At 33.3% G+C, this 13,878-nt stretch overlaps 2 protein-coding genes across 2 annotated transcripts in view; one reads left to right on the forward strand and one right to left on the reverse strand.

Moving 5' to 3' along the window:
* Positions 1-8,667, forward strand: part of LOC117035728 (protein FRA10AC1) — a 31,491-nt gene extending 22,824 nt beyond the window's left edge. The window contains exons 13-14 of the mRNA XM_033129697.1: positions 6,177-6,255; positions 8,503-8,667. Of these exons, the coding sequence (XP_032985588.1) occupies positions 6,177-6,255; positions 8,503-8,545 (122 nt within the window). The 3' untranslated portion in view covers positions 8,546-8,667. The remainder of the gene's footprint in view (positions 1-6,176; positions 6,256-8,502) is intronic.
* Positions 8,668-10,334: 1,667 nt separating this feature from the next.
* PDE6C (phosphodiesterase 6C) overlaps positions 10,335-13,878 on the reverse strand; it is a 39,627-nt gene continuing 36,083 nt past the window's right edge. Inside the window, exon 22 of the mRNA XM_033131227.1 lies at positions 10,335-12,833. Coding sequence (XP_032987118.1) covers positions 12,772-12,833 — 62 coding nt within the window. The 3' untranslated portion in view covers positions 10,335-12,771. The remainder of the gene's footprint in view (positions 12,834-13,878) is intronic.

Below are 13,878 nucleotides of genomic sequence, written 5' to 3' on the forward strand. Positions count from 1 at the left end.
GGGGAGGTGGATTAAGATTTAAGAAATAATGCTTGTGTTGCATGGGACTGAGTTATCTCTGTCATTTTGGTGATTTTGATAGATTAAAGGAAGTATGTGGTTTGTACATGGAAAGCAAATGTTGGCAACTGGTTGATACTGGTTAGTTTTTTTAATAAGTCCTGTGGTTTTCACAAGATTGGGTCAGACCAGATTTGATTTTATTGAATATTTGCTATAAATTTTATTATTTTTCCCTGCAACGTTCCAAAAAGTATTCACAATGACCTACAAAAATATATACAGTAAAGTAAGATTTTTTTAAAGGTAAAATTAGAATAATGGAAAAATAAAGGTAGAATAGCAAAGCAAACCTAAAGGTAAAATTAATACAGAAAAATGTTTACCAAAACGTCCTGCATAATTGCAAAGGTAGATCACAAATTTGTCACTGTTCTTCCCAACAACCAAACCGAAGAAGGAAACTACCAGTAGAATGATTAATTATACCCATATGATAATAAAGAGAACTCACAGGGTGTTTAGCTCTTTCCAGGCAGAGTTTTGAGAATAGAATCTCCTATGGGTTCATAAAAGGGGCCATCCAGTTGTGATACAACAAACAGTAATACAATGTTGAATTTCTTAAAGACTTTGCATAGGCTTAGGGCCTGACAATAAAGTGTAATTCAACAGCATACCTAACTCATTTTATAATATCTGGACTTATTTTATTAGAAATTTAGAGGTTTAAGACTTCTAGGCTTACTTGGAAATTTATAAGCAATTTTTTTTTTCAAATTTTACTGTAATATATATTTACTGTGGCAAACTCAAGAAAAATTTTAGTAATTACTCTAAATCCCACCATTCCAATATAAACATTATTAGCATTTTAGTATAATTCTTGAGAATTTTTAAGTGTTCCGTAATCATAAATTTTGTATTGAGAAAATAGTAAAATAGAAATTTTAAGATATTTACTGTTTAAAAATTTAATGAAGAGGGAATTATCACTGGAGGCATTCATCTAGTTTAGGAATATAACATATTCCTTATAAATTATTTTGCTCATTTCAGTTTTGTTTTCAACATATTTGAAGTGTCTTAAAGCACTGACACTTCCTTTTTCCCATGTCAATCCTAATTTATCAGCAAGCAACTCCTTCTAAATTAGGTGAAGTGTAGTACAGGCATGAGACTGATAGACTTATGCTCTCTAGGATAGTAAAGTAGTAAAGAAAAAGCATACACAGGTTAAAGTGGGAAATTTTATTTTAGTTTTTACCCATTTCCAACAGTACATGGCAATAAGCGGTGTGAAGGCCTATTTAATGTAGAGGGAAAAAAATTGCCCTTTTCCAGTTCCAAATTTTTCATTATTAAAAAATGTTTGGGGCAAAGGTCTTAACTTACTCATTTATAGTCATTCTTTCATTTATTTTTCCTTCTCCCCTCCACTGCCCTCCCTCTAGCTCCCTTGATCCTCTTCCATCTCCAAGAAATAGCCCTAAGTCTCTGTCCCTCTCCTCAGGCAGGTCAGGCTTCTAGTAGTAGGGAGGGAAGTATGTGGTACCCAGACCGAACAACCTTTAGCTTAGTTTGTTTTCTTGCTTTTTATTTTATTTTTTAAAGTATTAGTAGTTTCAGGTGTACAAAACAACATCATGATTAGACATTTACAAACCTCACAAAGTGATAACCCCAACAAGTCTCCCACTCCTCTGATACTACCATGCTATTACAATATCGTTGACTATGTTCCCTATGCTGTACTCTACATCCCGTGATTATATATATATATATTTTTTTCATTCTAATTGACATTAATATTATTTTATATTAGTTTCAGGTGTACAGCACAGTGGTTAAGCATTTATATAATTTATGAGGTGATCCCCCCAATAAGTCTATTCACATCCCTGCGACTATTTTGTGACTACGAATTGTTACTTCCGAATCCCTTCACCTTTCTCACCAATCCCCCAAATCCCCCTCTCTGTACTGTACTTTACATCCGTGTGACTTATTTATTTTATAGCTGGAAGCTTGTACCTCTTATTGTCTTTCACCTGCCACTCTTCCTTTTAGCAACTGTCAGTTTATTCTCTGTTTCTATGAGTCTGTTTATGTTTTGTTTATTTATTCTGTTCCTTAGTTTCCACATGTAAGTGAGATTATGTGATACTTGTCTTTCTCAGTCTGACTTATTTCACTTAGCATAATATCTTCTAGGTCCATCTATGTTGTTGCAAATGGTAAGATTTCATTCTTTTTTATGGCAGAGTAATATTCCATTGTATAAATGTACCACAATTTCTTTATCCAATCAACTATTGATGGGCATTTGTTATTTCCGTATCTTGGCTATTTTGAATAGTGCTGCAGTAAACACAGGGGTGCATATATTTTTTCGAATTAGTGTTTTAGATTTCTTTGGGTAAATACCCAGGAGTGGAATTGCTGGGTCATAAGGTGGTTCTATTTTTAACTTTTTGAGGACCCTCCATACTGTTTTCCATAGTAGCTGCACTAATTTGCAGTCCCACCAACAGTGCACAAGGGTTCCTTTTTCTCCACATCCTCACCATCACTTGTTTGTTGATTTATTGATGATGGGCATTCTAAGAGGAGTGAGGTGGTATCTCACTGTGGTTTTTCTTTGCATTTCTCTGATGATTAGTGACATTGAGCATCTTTTCATGCCTATTGGCCATCTGTATGTCCTCTTTGGAGAAATGTCTATTCACATCCTGCTCATTTTGTAGTTAGATTGTTTGTTTTTTGTTGTTGAGTTGTGTGAGCTTTATATATGAATACAAATTGCGGATATTAACCTGTTATCAGATCTATCATTGGCAAATATATTTTCCCAGTCAGTAAGATGTCTTTTCGTTTAGTTGATGGTTTCCTTTGCTGTGAGAAAACCTTTTAGTTTGATGTGGTCCCGTTTGTTTATTTTTTCTTTCATTTTCCGTGCTTGAGGAGATAGATTAGAAAAAATATTACTGAGAGTTTATTTCTTTCTATGTTTTCTTTTAGGAGTTTTGTGGCTTCATGTTTTGCATTTAAGTCTTTAATCCATTTTGAGTTTATTCTTGTGTACAGCATAAGAAGGTGATCCAGTTTCATTTTTTTGCATGTATCTGTCCAGTTTTCCCAGCACCATTTATTGAATAGACTGTCTTTACCCAACTGTAAATTCTTGCTTTGTTCTTTAGAACTGGTCAGATCAAAAATTAAGTCTATAAAATCTGACCTGTCAATTTGTTATTGCAATTGAAACTTGCTACGTCTACAGTAGACCAAATTATTTAGGTATCATACAATATCCAGAAAAATCAAGATGATAGACCTGCTTTTATTATTCCAAACATGTAGAGAAAATTGTATGCAATTTGCATCACGTGCTAAAAAGAACATCGCAAACTTAAAGCACATCAAGAATAGAAAAACCAAGGTGTTGACAGAACTTGAAATTGTGTCATAAAAAAAGGTTGAAGGAACTGTTGATGTTTAAAAAGTGAAGGGGTGGGAGGGATGGGTTAAGGAGCTTTTTAGCCGGACAGAAAGGTCAGAGTGTTGTTCTTTCAATGGCAGTTTCCTAAGTAGCTTTAATTCAAAATAATCAATATTCCATTGTGACAAAATTTGGGGCGACCTGCCCTGGGCCCTGACAGGTGCCTGGTTGGAAGAACTGGAGTCTATGAATAAGAATTGCCTGAGGACAGATTTTTGCCTTAATTTAAGGAAAAACTGTTTTCTTTTATCTGAAGAAAACAGTGGGAGGAATGGACTACTTTAGCAAGTAGTGAGATGTCCAAGCATAGATTGGACTTGTTATCCCGGGTGTTGCAATAAGAGATTCATTCATTGGATAAGTGTTCAATTAAAGACCTCCATGATCCCCTTCCATTATCGAGAGTCAGTGACTTAAAATCTGATCTCCCCTTGCCAATAATCAGTGCATAGATGTGAAACTGATGCAAGAGCATCATTTCATATTGCCCATTCTACTAACTGTTATTTCTTTAGCAGCACCCCTCTCGTCTCTGGCAGGTTGTAGCAGTTGTCATAAAAATGATTTGTAGTTATTGTCACCTTCAGGGAACTAGAATATTATAGATTCATAGGGTTGTTAGGGACCGTAAAGGTCATGTAGTCCAGTCTTGTAGATTTGATTCTCTAAGGATATTTGGCCACTTTTTCAGCATGTGCTCTTTCAAAGAGAGTTATTTTATAATGTTATTATAAACTGCTTTGATTTTTTTTTAGAAAAACTTGATTGTCTGGTATCCAAAAACTGTTGTAGGCAAACTGGCATGTGCGAAGTGCTCGAGAGGAAACAAGAGAGCAGCTGGTTGTAAGGCCTTTTGAAATTAGCTTCCCACTTCCAAAGGTGTTGTAGGTTTTGTTCTCTGATGTCATTAACAAGGTGACACCATGGCGGTAACTTTAGTAGGCTTAACTATTTTTGTGTGCTTTGTTTTTCATAAAAATAAGAATAGAAGACTTATTTATTCTTTCTTCTCACATATTCAGTTTGGGACACTGGCTGCCATTGAGCGGGAATCTTGTTCCCCAGGTTTTATATTTTTATCATCTTTGTATGTAGATCATTAGAAATACAACACCCCTCCCTTTTTTAGCCACTTTTTGTTAGCATTTGTGCCAGAATAGAATCAATACCAAAGTTCAGACATGCATGTTGATTCAAGGATCCAAGTCCAACAGGTAAAAAGCTAGAACCATTGTGACAAATCAATGCTGTTTTATTTTTGTGTTGTGTTTAACCAAGGGGTATTCTTTTACTGACATTCTGTATTGACTGGCCAAATTTGTGTCATTTTTTTTTTAGACGAATGGCCATTATTGGAATTGAATTATGCGAATTAATCACTAACTATTACGAATTATGCTAATTATGCTAATTAATTATGCTAATTAATTACAAATTATGTTAATTACGATTTATGCTAATTAATTACTTTGTGGCATATAATTTTATTGCCTCATGATTTGTTTTCCAGTATTTGATAATTTTTAGTTGGCTAATATAGGGTGATTCATTGGAAATATGCCTATATCCTTATATTTTTAAAATAGAAGTTATCTATTTTTTTATGGATTTTTAAAGATAATACATGATCATTGTTTAAAATACAAAACAAAAATAAAAAGAAATTCTTAAAGTAAAAGTATCCCAGGCCCACAAGTAATATAATCGCTATTAAGTTTGGTTGGTCCTTACAAACTTATATGTATACATACATATATAATACTATATAGATATATGTAATGTTTTAACCATAAATCAGATTATACTGTGCATGCTTTCTGTAATTTTTTAAAAATTTGATATAGCATGGATATTTCCCCATGATAATACATACAGATATTCTAAGGTTTTTTTAAACAGCTGTATAGTATTTATTTAACCAATCCTTAATCCCTAATTGGTAGGAATTTAACTTTTCATTTGTTGTTGTTATACAGTGAACATCTTTGTACATATATCTGAGGTGCTCATTTATTTTAAGTAAACAATTAAATTCCTAAAAACATCATTGCCAGTCAAATGGTATGTAAATTCTAAACTGATCTATATTGCCAGATTTTCCTCAAGAAAGAGTTTACAGAATTTTTGCTCCTAAAAATGTGTGTATGACAAAGCCTGTTTCTTCATTGCAACAGGCCTCTTCTAATTAATCAATATTAATTTTTAAAAATGTCTGACATTTTTTTCATAACTAGCTGTTCCTACCCACAACTTCAGTTCTTAAGGTCTTGATCCTAATGTAAATATATTCTCTACCGAAATCTTAACCTGAATGTCTTTTGTATGACTAATAAAAATAAGAAAGTAAATCAAAGACAATCACATATATTGCAAGAGATATTCCTTTATGAGTTAATACTATTGGAATTGCTACTTTAACTCAGTGTAACTTAGAGAAGTTTTCCATGAGACTTTATCGTCTTTTTCCTGAAACTTTTTGGTATATCTCAGCTTATTTATTTACTTTTAGAAAGAACTTATTGGTCTGATAGAGTGAATTTTAAATTTCTAGAGAGCCATAAAAGTTGAAGTTAAATTGCAGTTAAATCTGAAGTTAATTTAATTGCATTGGTGGGTAGTTCAAAATATGTTTTAAATATAATACTCACATTTTTTTTTAAATCTCTTAAATGAACAGGAAACTCTGATGAGGAAGAAAGTACTTCAGAATCTGAACTTTGGAAAGGCCCAGTACCAGAGACCGATGAAAAGTCACAGTAAGTCCTTATATAAATAGATAATACATACCCATTACATCAGTTTAGGAAGCTGTGACGACAGCCATTCTTGATAACAGTTAATGAAAAAACTTAACCGTCATGAATGTGTGTTTAATGCCAAGGACCACCTACCCTGATAAGATCAGAGTGTATTCCCAGCCATTGTTTGTTAACATAAACAGCCAGCTTGTCCAGTTTCTTGGTGAGTAAATCTCTCCTCAGCTTACCTTAACAGATGACCTTCTGGTTTTTGCTTAGATTCCTTCAGAGAAGGGTTGTTTACTAGCTTCCAGGGCAGTATATCCATGATACTCTAATTATCATAAACCTAAACAGGGGAGCCCCTTGAAGATATATATAGGTGTAAAAGTTTACTTGCCAACACCCACTTTAGCCCCCAAAGACAGATAATTCAGTACATGCATTGTTCTCTGCTATGGGTTGGAAGAGCTGTCTGGACATGGGCTGGAATGTTAACAGTTCTTGTCACATACTGGCATGTTCACCACTTGAACTTTATCTGTTAAAAGACGATAAAATAATACCTACTGCATAAAGTTTATGAAAGTTTAATGAAATAAAAAATATAAAGCACCTGATACAATACCTACAACTATAGTAAGTGTTCAAATAAATTTTAGTCCCATTATGCTAGTCCCTAGTCATCTTGGTTCATAATAGAAAGAGACCTAGTAAATCAGTTATACTTCACTAATTTAAAAGCTGATTATATAACATATTGCTAATTATATATTCTCAATACAATAGAATTCAAGTGTGTTGGAAAGAGGTCTTTTTAACAAGATTACTTTTTCTGTGACCTTTAACCTTTTATTTATTTATTTTACCCAAAGAATTCCTAAATGTGTGATCACTATACATCACATTGTTAAAAAGTTATTGTTGTAAATAAAGTATTGCTATCTTAGTTAAATTATTGACTAAATTTTCAACCATATAACTTCCCCTTGAATAGCTTTACAGCTGAAAATGACAGAATAGATCTTAGAGACAACTCTCCTTTTTAGGCCATTAAAGATAAACATCAGTAAACCCCAAGAAGGCTGTCATAATCCAAAACTCTTTGTGACCTTATAAAACCTTGACATTGATCAGGTACTGAACATCTGAGTCCACACAGAGATTCAGCTAATTTATATATTTAAGTTCTTAATACAAATTTTAAAATTCTACTACATTTTGCTGTCATGCTAGGGAAAAGGGACCGTAGCATGGAGAATACCAAATTGCAAATAATTCTTAAATCAACTTTATTTGATTCTGTAATTAATTGTTTTGCAATTTGAACATGGTTGTGATGACTTTATGTATTCACAATTATTTAAAACCAAGTGATGGAATCCCATTGTGAATCTCTGATCTAAAAGAGCATTTTCTAAAGATACTGGTAGACTGAATTTGACTGTCCAGCTTGGTTCCCTGTTCCCAGAAGGAAGAAAAGCAACTGTGCATACATTTAATCCTTATAGCAACTCTATGAAGAAGTATAATATTCTCCATTTAACAGAAAAAGAAACCCCTGAGCCCAGAGAAGTTAAGTAACTTGGTCACCCAGCTAATAAGTGACAGAGCCTAAGACTTAAACACTGTCTGACTTGAAAACCTGTGCCATTTCCACTGTACCACTCTGGCTCCTAGCATTAATTTTTATTTAATACTTAGCAATTGTCATAGTATTTTAACACATTATGTTATAAATTAATGTCTTCTTTCAGAGTTCTATTCTTTGTTCTAGACGTAATCTTTACTGCTACAGTTATATATTTACTATTCTCTTAGTAATAAAGACTTGCAGCCTAAGCAGATTTTCCCTATTCCTAAGAATAAGTCTTGTATTTTTCCTTAAAATAGTTTCTTTTTCATTCATTTCTTGATCAGACTGGAATTTGATGAGATGGAACAGAGACGTTATAAAGTCAACCCAAAAAGTAAAGAGAAGCAATAACATTTCACAAAATACTTTAAAGTAAAATCTTAGGTAATAAATACATTTAGGGAAAGGTTCCAATGTACAAAACATTTTAATTATAATCAATTTGGGTATAGGTATTTTAGAAGCTAAGAATCATTTGATGGCTGAATCATGAAATATGTTGATATATAGAAGAATCAGCAACTATATTGAATTAAAATATTTTTATTAATCTCATGTGATATGTCACCTTGTAATTTTTTTCTCTAATTGTTGATATAATCAATATATATGCCTTTTATTTTAAATAGGGAAGAAGAATTTGATGAGTATTTTCAAGATTTATTTTTGTGACATCGAAGAAAGGAGTCTATATTCCTTAATGTGCAAGTACACTTTGAAACTTCAAAAAGTTTTATCTACAAGTTGCAGCTTGAGTGGTTTGTCTTTGGAAATAAAAATTCAGCTACTCTCAAGACATCAGATGCTTTGGAAATTCGGTAGTTCTGTTGAAAACACTTTCCCCCATCCTTTGTATATCTCTTTATCTATAACTCTGTCCCATATGTAGCTCCTAGAGGATGGAGCTAGTATACTGTACAGAGATTCCATTGCTCCTTTATTTTGTAGGGTTTTTTTTCACTGATTTATATTTATTTTCCTTTGCTTCAGTTAGTTGAAAATTACTAGGATTGTTGGAGCCTGACAAAAATTATAAAGTAGATTAAGTATATCTTCAACTTCTTTCCTTTGATACATTAGCATCCCTTTTTTGGGCACCTGTTTTCCCATTACCACCTATTTCCAGCTGCTTTTTCTTTTTTCTTTCTCTTGCTTTGCTTTCTTCTCACCTCTACCACATAAGGGAGTTTGTTATAATCAAATTTGACTTTCCAGTGTGTGGATAATTTATTATAAAATAAGTTAATACCACAGGAAACCAAATGAGGCCCCAGTAGTCAAAACAGAGGATATGTTCACAAAAGTTGACTCCAACGGAGCTTACACAGTAAGATAATTTATCTGAATAATACTGTGCATAGAACTTATCTCAGATACAGTCGTGCAAATATGGATTTACTTATATGCAGGGATATATTATAAAATATGACTTCTTAATTCACAGTCCATATCCCCAAGAGTCAATGGCTATGCGTCAGGAGGTCTAAGCAATCCTAGAATCTGTGTAAATTTCTGTGTCTGTGTGTGTTTTTTGGGGAAAGGGTTCATACTTTTCATCAAATTTTCAAAAGAATTTATTGATACATTTTGGGTTTTTTATTTATTTATTTTTAATTGGGGAATATTGGGGAACAGTGTGTTTCTCCAGGGCCCATCAGTTCCAAGTCGTTGTCCTTCAATCTAGTTGTGAAGGGCGCAGCTCAGCTCCAAGTCCAGTCACCATTTTCAATCTTAGTTGCAGGGGGTGCAGCCCACCATCCCATGTGGGAATTGAACCAGAAACCTTATTGTTGAGAGCTCACGCTCTAACCAACTGAGCCATCCGGCTGCCCCGAATGTATACTATTATTAATGACAAGTGTGGGATGATTGGCATTAAATTGCAAAATAAATAATTTAATGTCTTATTTTTAAATGGTTAGTATCAGACTTTTTTTTATTAGATAGTTATTAATTCAGTAAATATTTTTCAGACGTCTATTATGTGTGAGGCATTATGTTGGACAGTGCTAAAAAGGAACTATCTAGGAAATAATTATCCAGTCTTTCTGAACTATCAGAAAACAGTAAATCAGTGTTGGTTTATTAATGTTAAACATTGTTTGAAAGTCCCCTCATGTTTTAAAGAAATTATGTTTTTTTTAATACAACTACTTATAGTGAATAAAAAGGAATCTTGATTTCTGAGGAAAAATTATTCCAATGTTCAGCAACAAAACTGATAATTGAATATATGAAGCTAAACATTTTTATAACAAAATATATTCATAGTTTAATAGTCATTAGAAAATAACTGTAAAATTAAATATTAACTGGGGAAGATATCTATCATGTTTCCCCGAAAATAAGATGTAGCTGGACCATCAGCTCTAATGCGTCTGTTGGAGCAAAAATTATGACTCGGTCTTATTTTAATATAATATAAAACTGGGTCTAATATACTATCAGACCAGGTCTTATATTAATTTTTGCTCCAAAAAATGCATTAGAGCTGATGGTCCAGCTACTTCTCATTTTTGAGGAAACATGGTAAGACCCTTTCAAAATAGATCCATGTATTTGGAATTACAAGTATAGTTTATGGACATCAAGTTCATTTCTAAATTTCATCATTATATATGAACACCTAATTCCTTCATACAGTGACAGGTCTTTTTTTTATTATTATTAGTTTCAGGTGCACAAGACAAAATAATACTTAGACATTTATCATTTATATCCCTCACACTGTGGACCCCCTCCCCCCATCCACTATCTCTCTGACATCACACCGGACAGGTCATATTTTTAAGGAGTCTTTGAAAAGACCTCAGAGATGTTGAGCTGAAAGATTAATTCTCCAACAGACCTATTTCAAACTTGTAGTGCATTCAGTGATATTCAGTGGAACACTGGTTTGGGATATGAAACTGTGCTTTCCTATACTTGCTCTTAAGCAAAGTTCCTATTTTTGCAGACCTTCAGTGGTGGCACATCTCTTCCCCATACTAATTTGTTTCCTAGCGAATGAGGAGGGGAAGTTGTTTGAGCTGACTGATATTTTGGGGTCAAAAATTACATAAAATTAGAGATTTCTTATGCAGTTTCTAAAATAATGCTAGAAGTGAAGTTTCAAAATTATTTTAAGCAATAGAAATAAGGTGTATGTACAAGTACCACTTGCCCATGGTGATGACATAAATAGACAACACTCATCTGGGTGTATATATCGAGTGAGTTTTTTTTCCTCCCTAAAAATAGTTTATTAACTTACAGGTACTGCTCATTTATACCTGTTTGATATGAGATTTATTCAAAATATTATTCATTAATATTTACCAGGCACCTACCTTATACCAGGTACTTCTCTAGGTGCCAGGATAGAGCTATGAACCAAACAGATGAAAACAGACAAAAACTTTTATCTCATGGATCTCACATTCTAATGTGAGAGTAACAATTGGGATTCTAAGTACCTAACTTGTAAAAATATATGGTGACTGACTTCTTGACTGCTTAAAATTATCTCTGTAACAAAACATTTGAAGTTCATAGATCATCAGTTCGATTCATAATACTTTAGGTATCTTTTGACAAAATCTGTGGTGTAATTATTATTATTTGGCCTGTTTTCCAATTTGGTCTATGATTATAGATACTAAAAGAAGATATCTTAAATTTTTCTGATGTTCAGATATACAGCACATAGTAGAAGTAGTTGATTGTCCTTAGTTTCTCTTGATAAGTCAGTGTACAGAATGCCTGCTATATGGTTCTAGTAATCTTTTTTTTTTTTAAGTAACTTCTGTTGAAGTCCTTCCAAACAACTTTTGATAAGTAAAATTCTTACATAATCAAATCACATGCTTTTTAATGCATAATAATTGTTAACTGTTTTAACTTACATTGGGATTATCCAGGTAATGTCTTATAAATTGATGATTCTTTCAGTTAGAAGAATAGTTCTGAACATAAAAATAATATTAGCTACATATAAAATAATTGATTTCAGACTTGCAGAGAGGGATGGGCATAGGACAAAGACATAGTTTATAAACTTACAAAAGTAGTAAAAATAGAGGAAAGAGATGATAAGCATTTCAGATGGAATAACATTTGACATCCTTTTTCTTTGATACATTCTATACTGTATTTACTCTTACATTAAGACATGTAATGTCTTTTAGTTTAGGAAGGGATTTGAGGTATAAATCACAAGTATTAATGTTATGGGTGTCATATGTTGACATTCAGAGTCATACGTTGAAATTCAAATCCCCATACCTCACAATGTGACTGTATTTTGGAGATAGGGTGGGTAAAGAGGTAGTTAAGGTAAAATGAGGTCATATGACTCCAATATGTGTCCTCATAAAAAGAGATCAAGACATAGACACACAGGGAAAACTATGTAAAGACACAGGGAGAAGACGTCCCTCTACAAACCAAAGAAAGAGGCCTCACAAGAAACCAGCCCTGCCAACATCTTGATCTTAGACTTCCAGCCTCCAGAACTGTGACAATAAAATTTTCTGTTGTTTAAGCCACTCGGTCTGTGATATTTTGTTATGGTAGCCCCAGCAAATGAATATAATTAATAAGAACTCTTAAAGAATTGGTGACTAGTATCAGGATTATTTAATTTTTAATTTGTTTTTAATTTAAAACAAATTGGCAACAAAAATGCACTCATTTTCCTCTTATTTTACACTTCTGTTGAACTTTATTTTACCTTCTAGGGTTTTCGGGTTAGCAGTATATTTTCTCTTGATAGTCACAAGAGAAAGGTGTGCCCCCACCAAAGCTCCTCTTTTTCTGTCACTTGATGGTTTGAATGAAATTTGCTGAAGTTATTTTGAATATTTTGTTTTTCTTCAAAAGTAGAAACAATATTTGACATTTAGATCAGTTCTATTATATTACAACATTAGACATGTTTTGGACTTTCTGGCATCACCACCACCTCCTGAATCTTCTGCAACTACAGTAAAAAGGAGAAAAGCAGTATTAGTGAGAGTCAGTGGAAATAGTGTTTTTATTCTAACACTCATATTAGTATTAACTTTGTAGCCTAATTAATAGTTCTAACTTATTGCAAATACTAAGGTTTGACCATTTAAAAACTTGAATTCATATTCAGAAGAGGTCCGTTTGAAAAATAGAATCTAATAAATGATTAGCCAATTATAACATCTGTTTCTCAAGAGAACCACTGAACTACACAATCCGGGAATCTGAGTTGTTGCTTTGTGCCAGGGACAAAGCTTGTTGCCTGGAGACACAAAATAATGTTCCTAGTTCCCAGAGTCCTCAGTGTAGTAGGAAAAAATTCAGAAGTAATTTTTTATGCATGTAAAGTATAGAAGGTCTATGTCCAATATACTGAATACTACTGTTTCCCCGAAAATAAGACCTAGCCGGACAATCTAATGCGTCTTTTGGAGCAAAAGTTAATATAAGGCCTGGTCTTATATAATATTATATAAGGCCCTGTCTTATTTTACTATAAGCAGTATTAGTGAGTCTTAATTTTTGACTCTTAATTTTTGACTCAATCAGCATTAGAGCTGATTGTCCGGCTAGGTCTTATTTTTGGGGAAACACGGTAAACGAAAATGTCAGGAGCCACTTAAAGGACCTGATATCCCGTTCATCATAAAATTGAGATAAAGATTTAATTGTACTGAGAAATACCTTTGCTTTTACTTGCTCAAGAAAATGACCACGTTTGTTATCTTCTTGAAGTGCAAATCAGATCTTACCGCTCTCCTGTTTAAATACCTTTAAAGACTTCCCATTATTCTCCTGGAGGATAAATCCTCAGGGCGGCCTTGAAGACAGCCCACCACCTGGCAGAGCTGCCCACATTACCAGCTGCCTCCGGTACTTTGCCCTGTTGCTCTCTAGGTCCCCATCTACACCACTTCTTAAGTTCTTCAGTTGCACTGAGCTTATTGCCAGCTTCAAGGCCTTTGCACATATTCTGTTCTTTCCCTTCCTCCCCAACCTCTGCCTTTCTTTGCTTA

The sequence above is a fragment of the Rhinolophus ferrumequinum genome, chromosome 16 (assembly GCF_004115265.2).
Source record: "Rhinolophus ferrumequinum isolate MPI-CBG mRhiFer1 chromosome 16, mRhiFer1_v1.p, whole genome shotgun sequence".
Taxonomy (NCBI): domain Eukaryota; kingdom Metazoa; phylum Chordata; class Mammalia; order Chiroptera; family Rhinolophidae; genus Rhinolophus; species Rhinolophus ferrumequinum.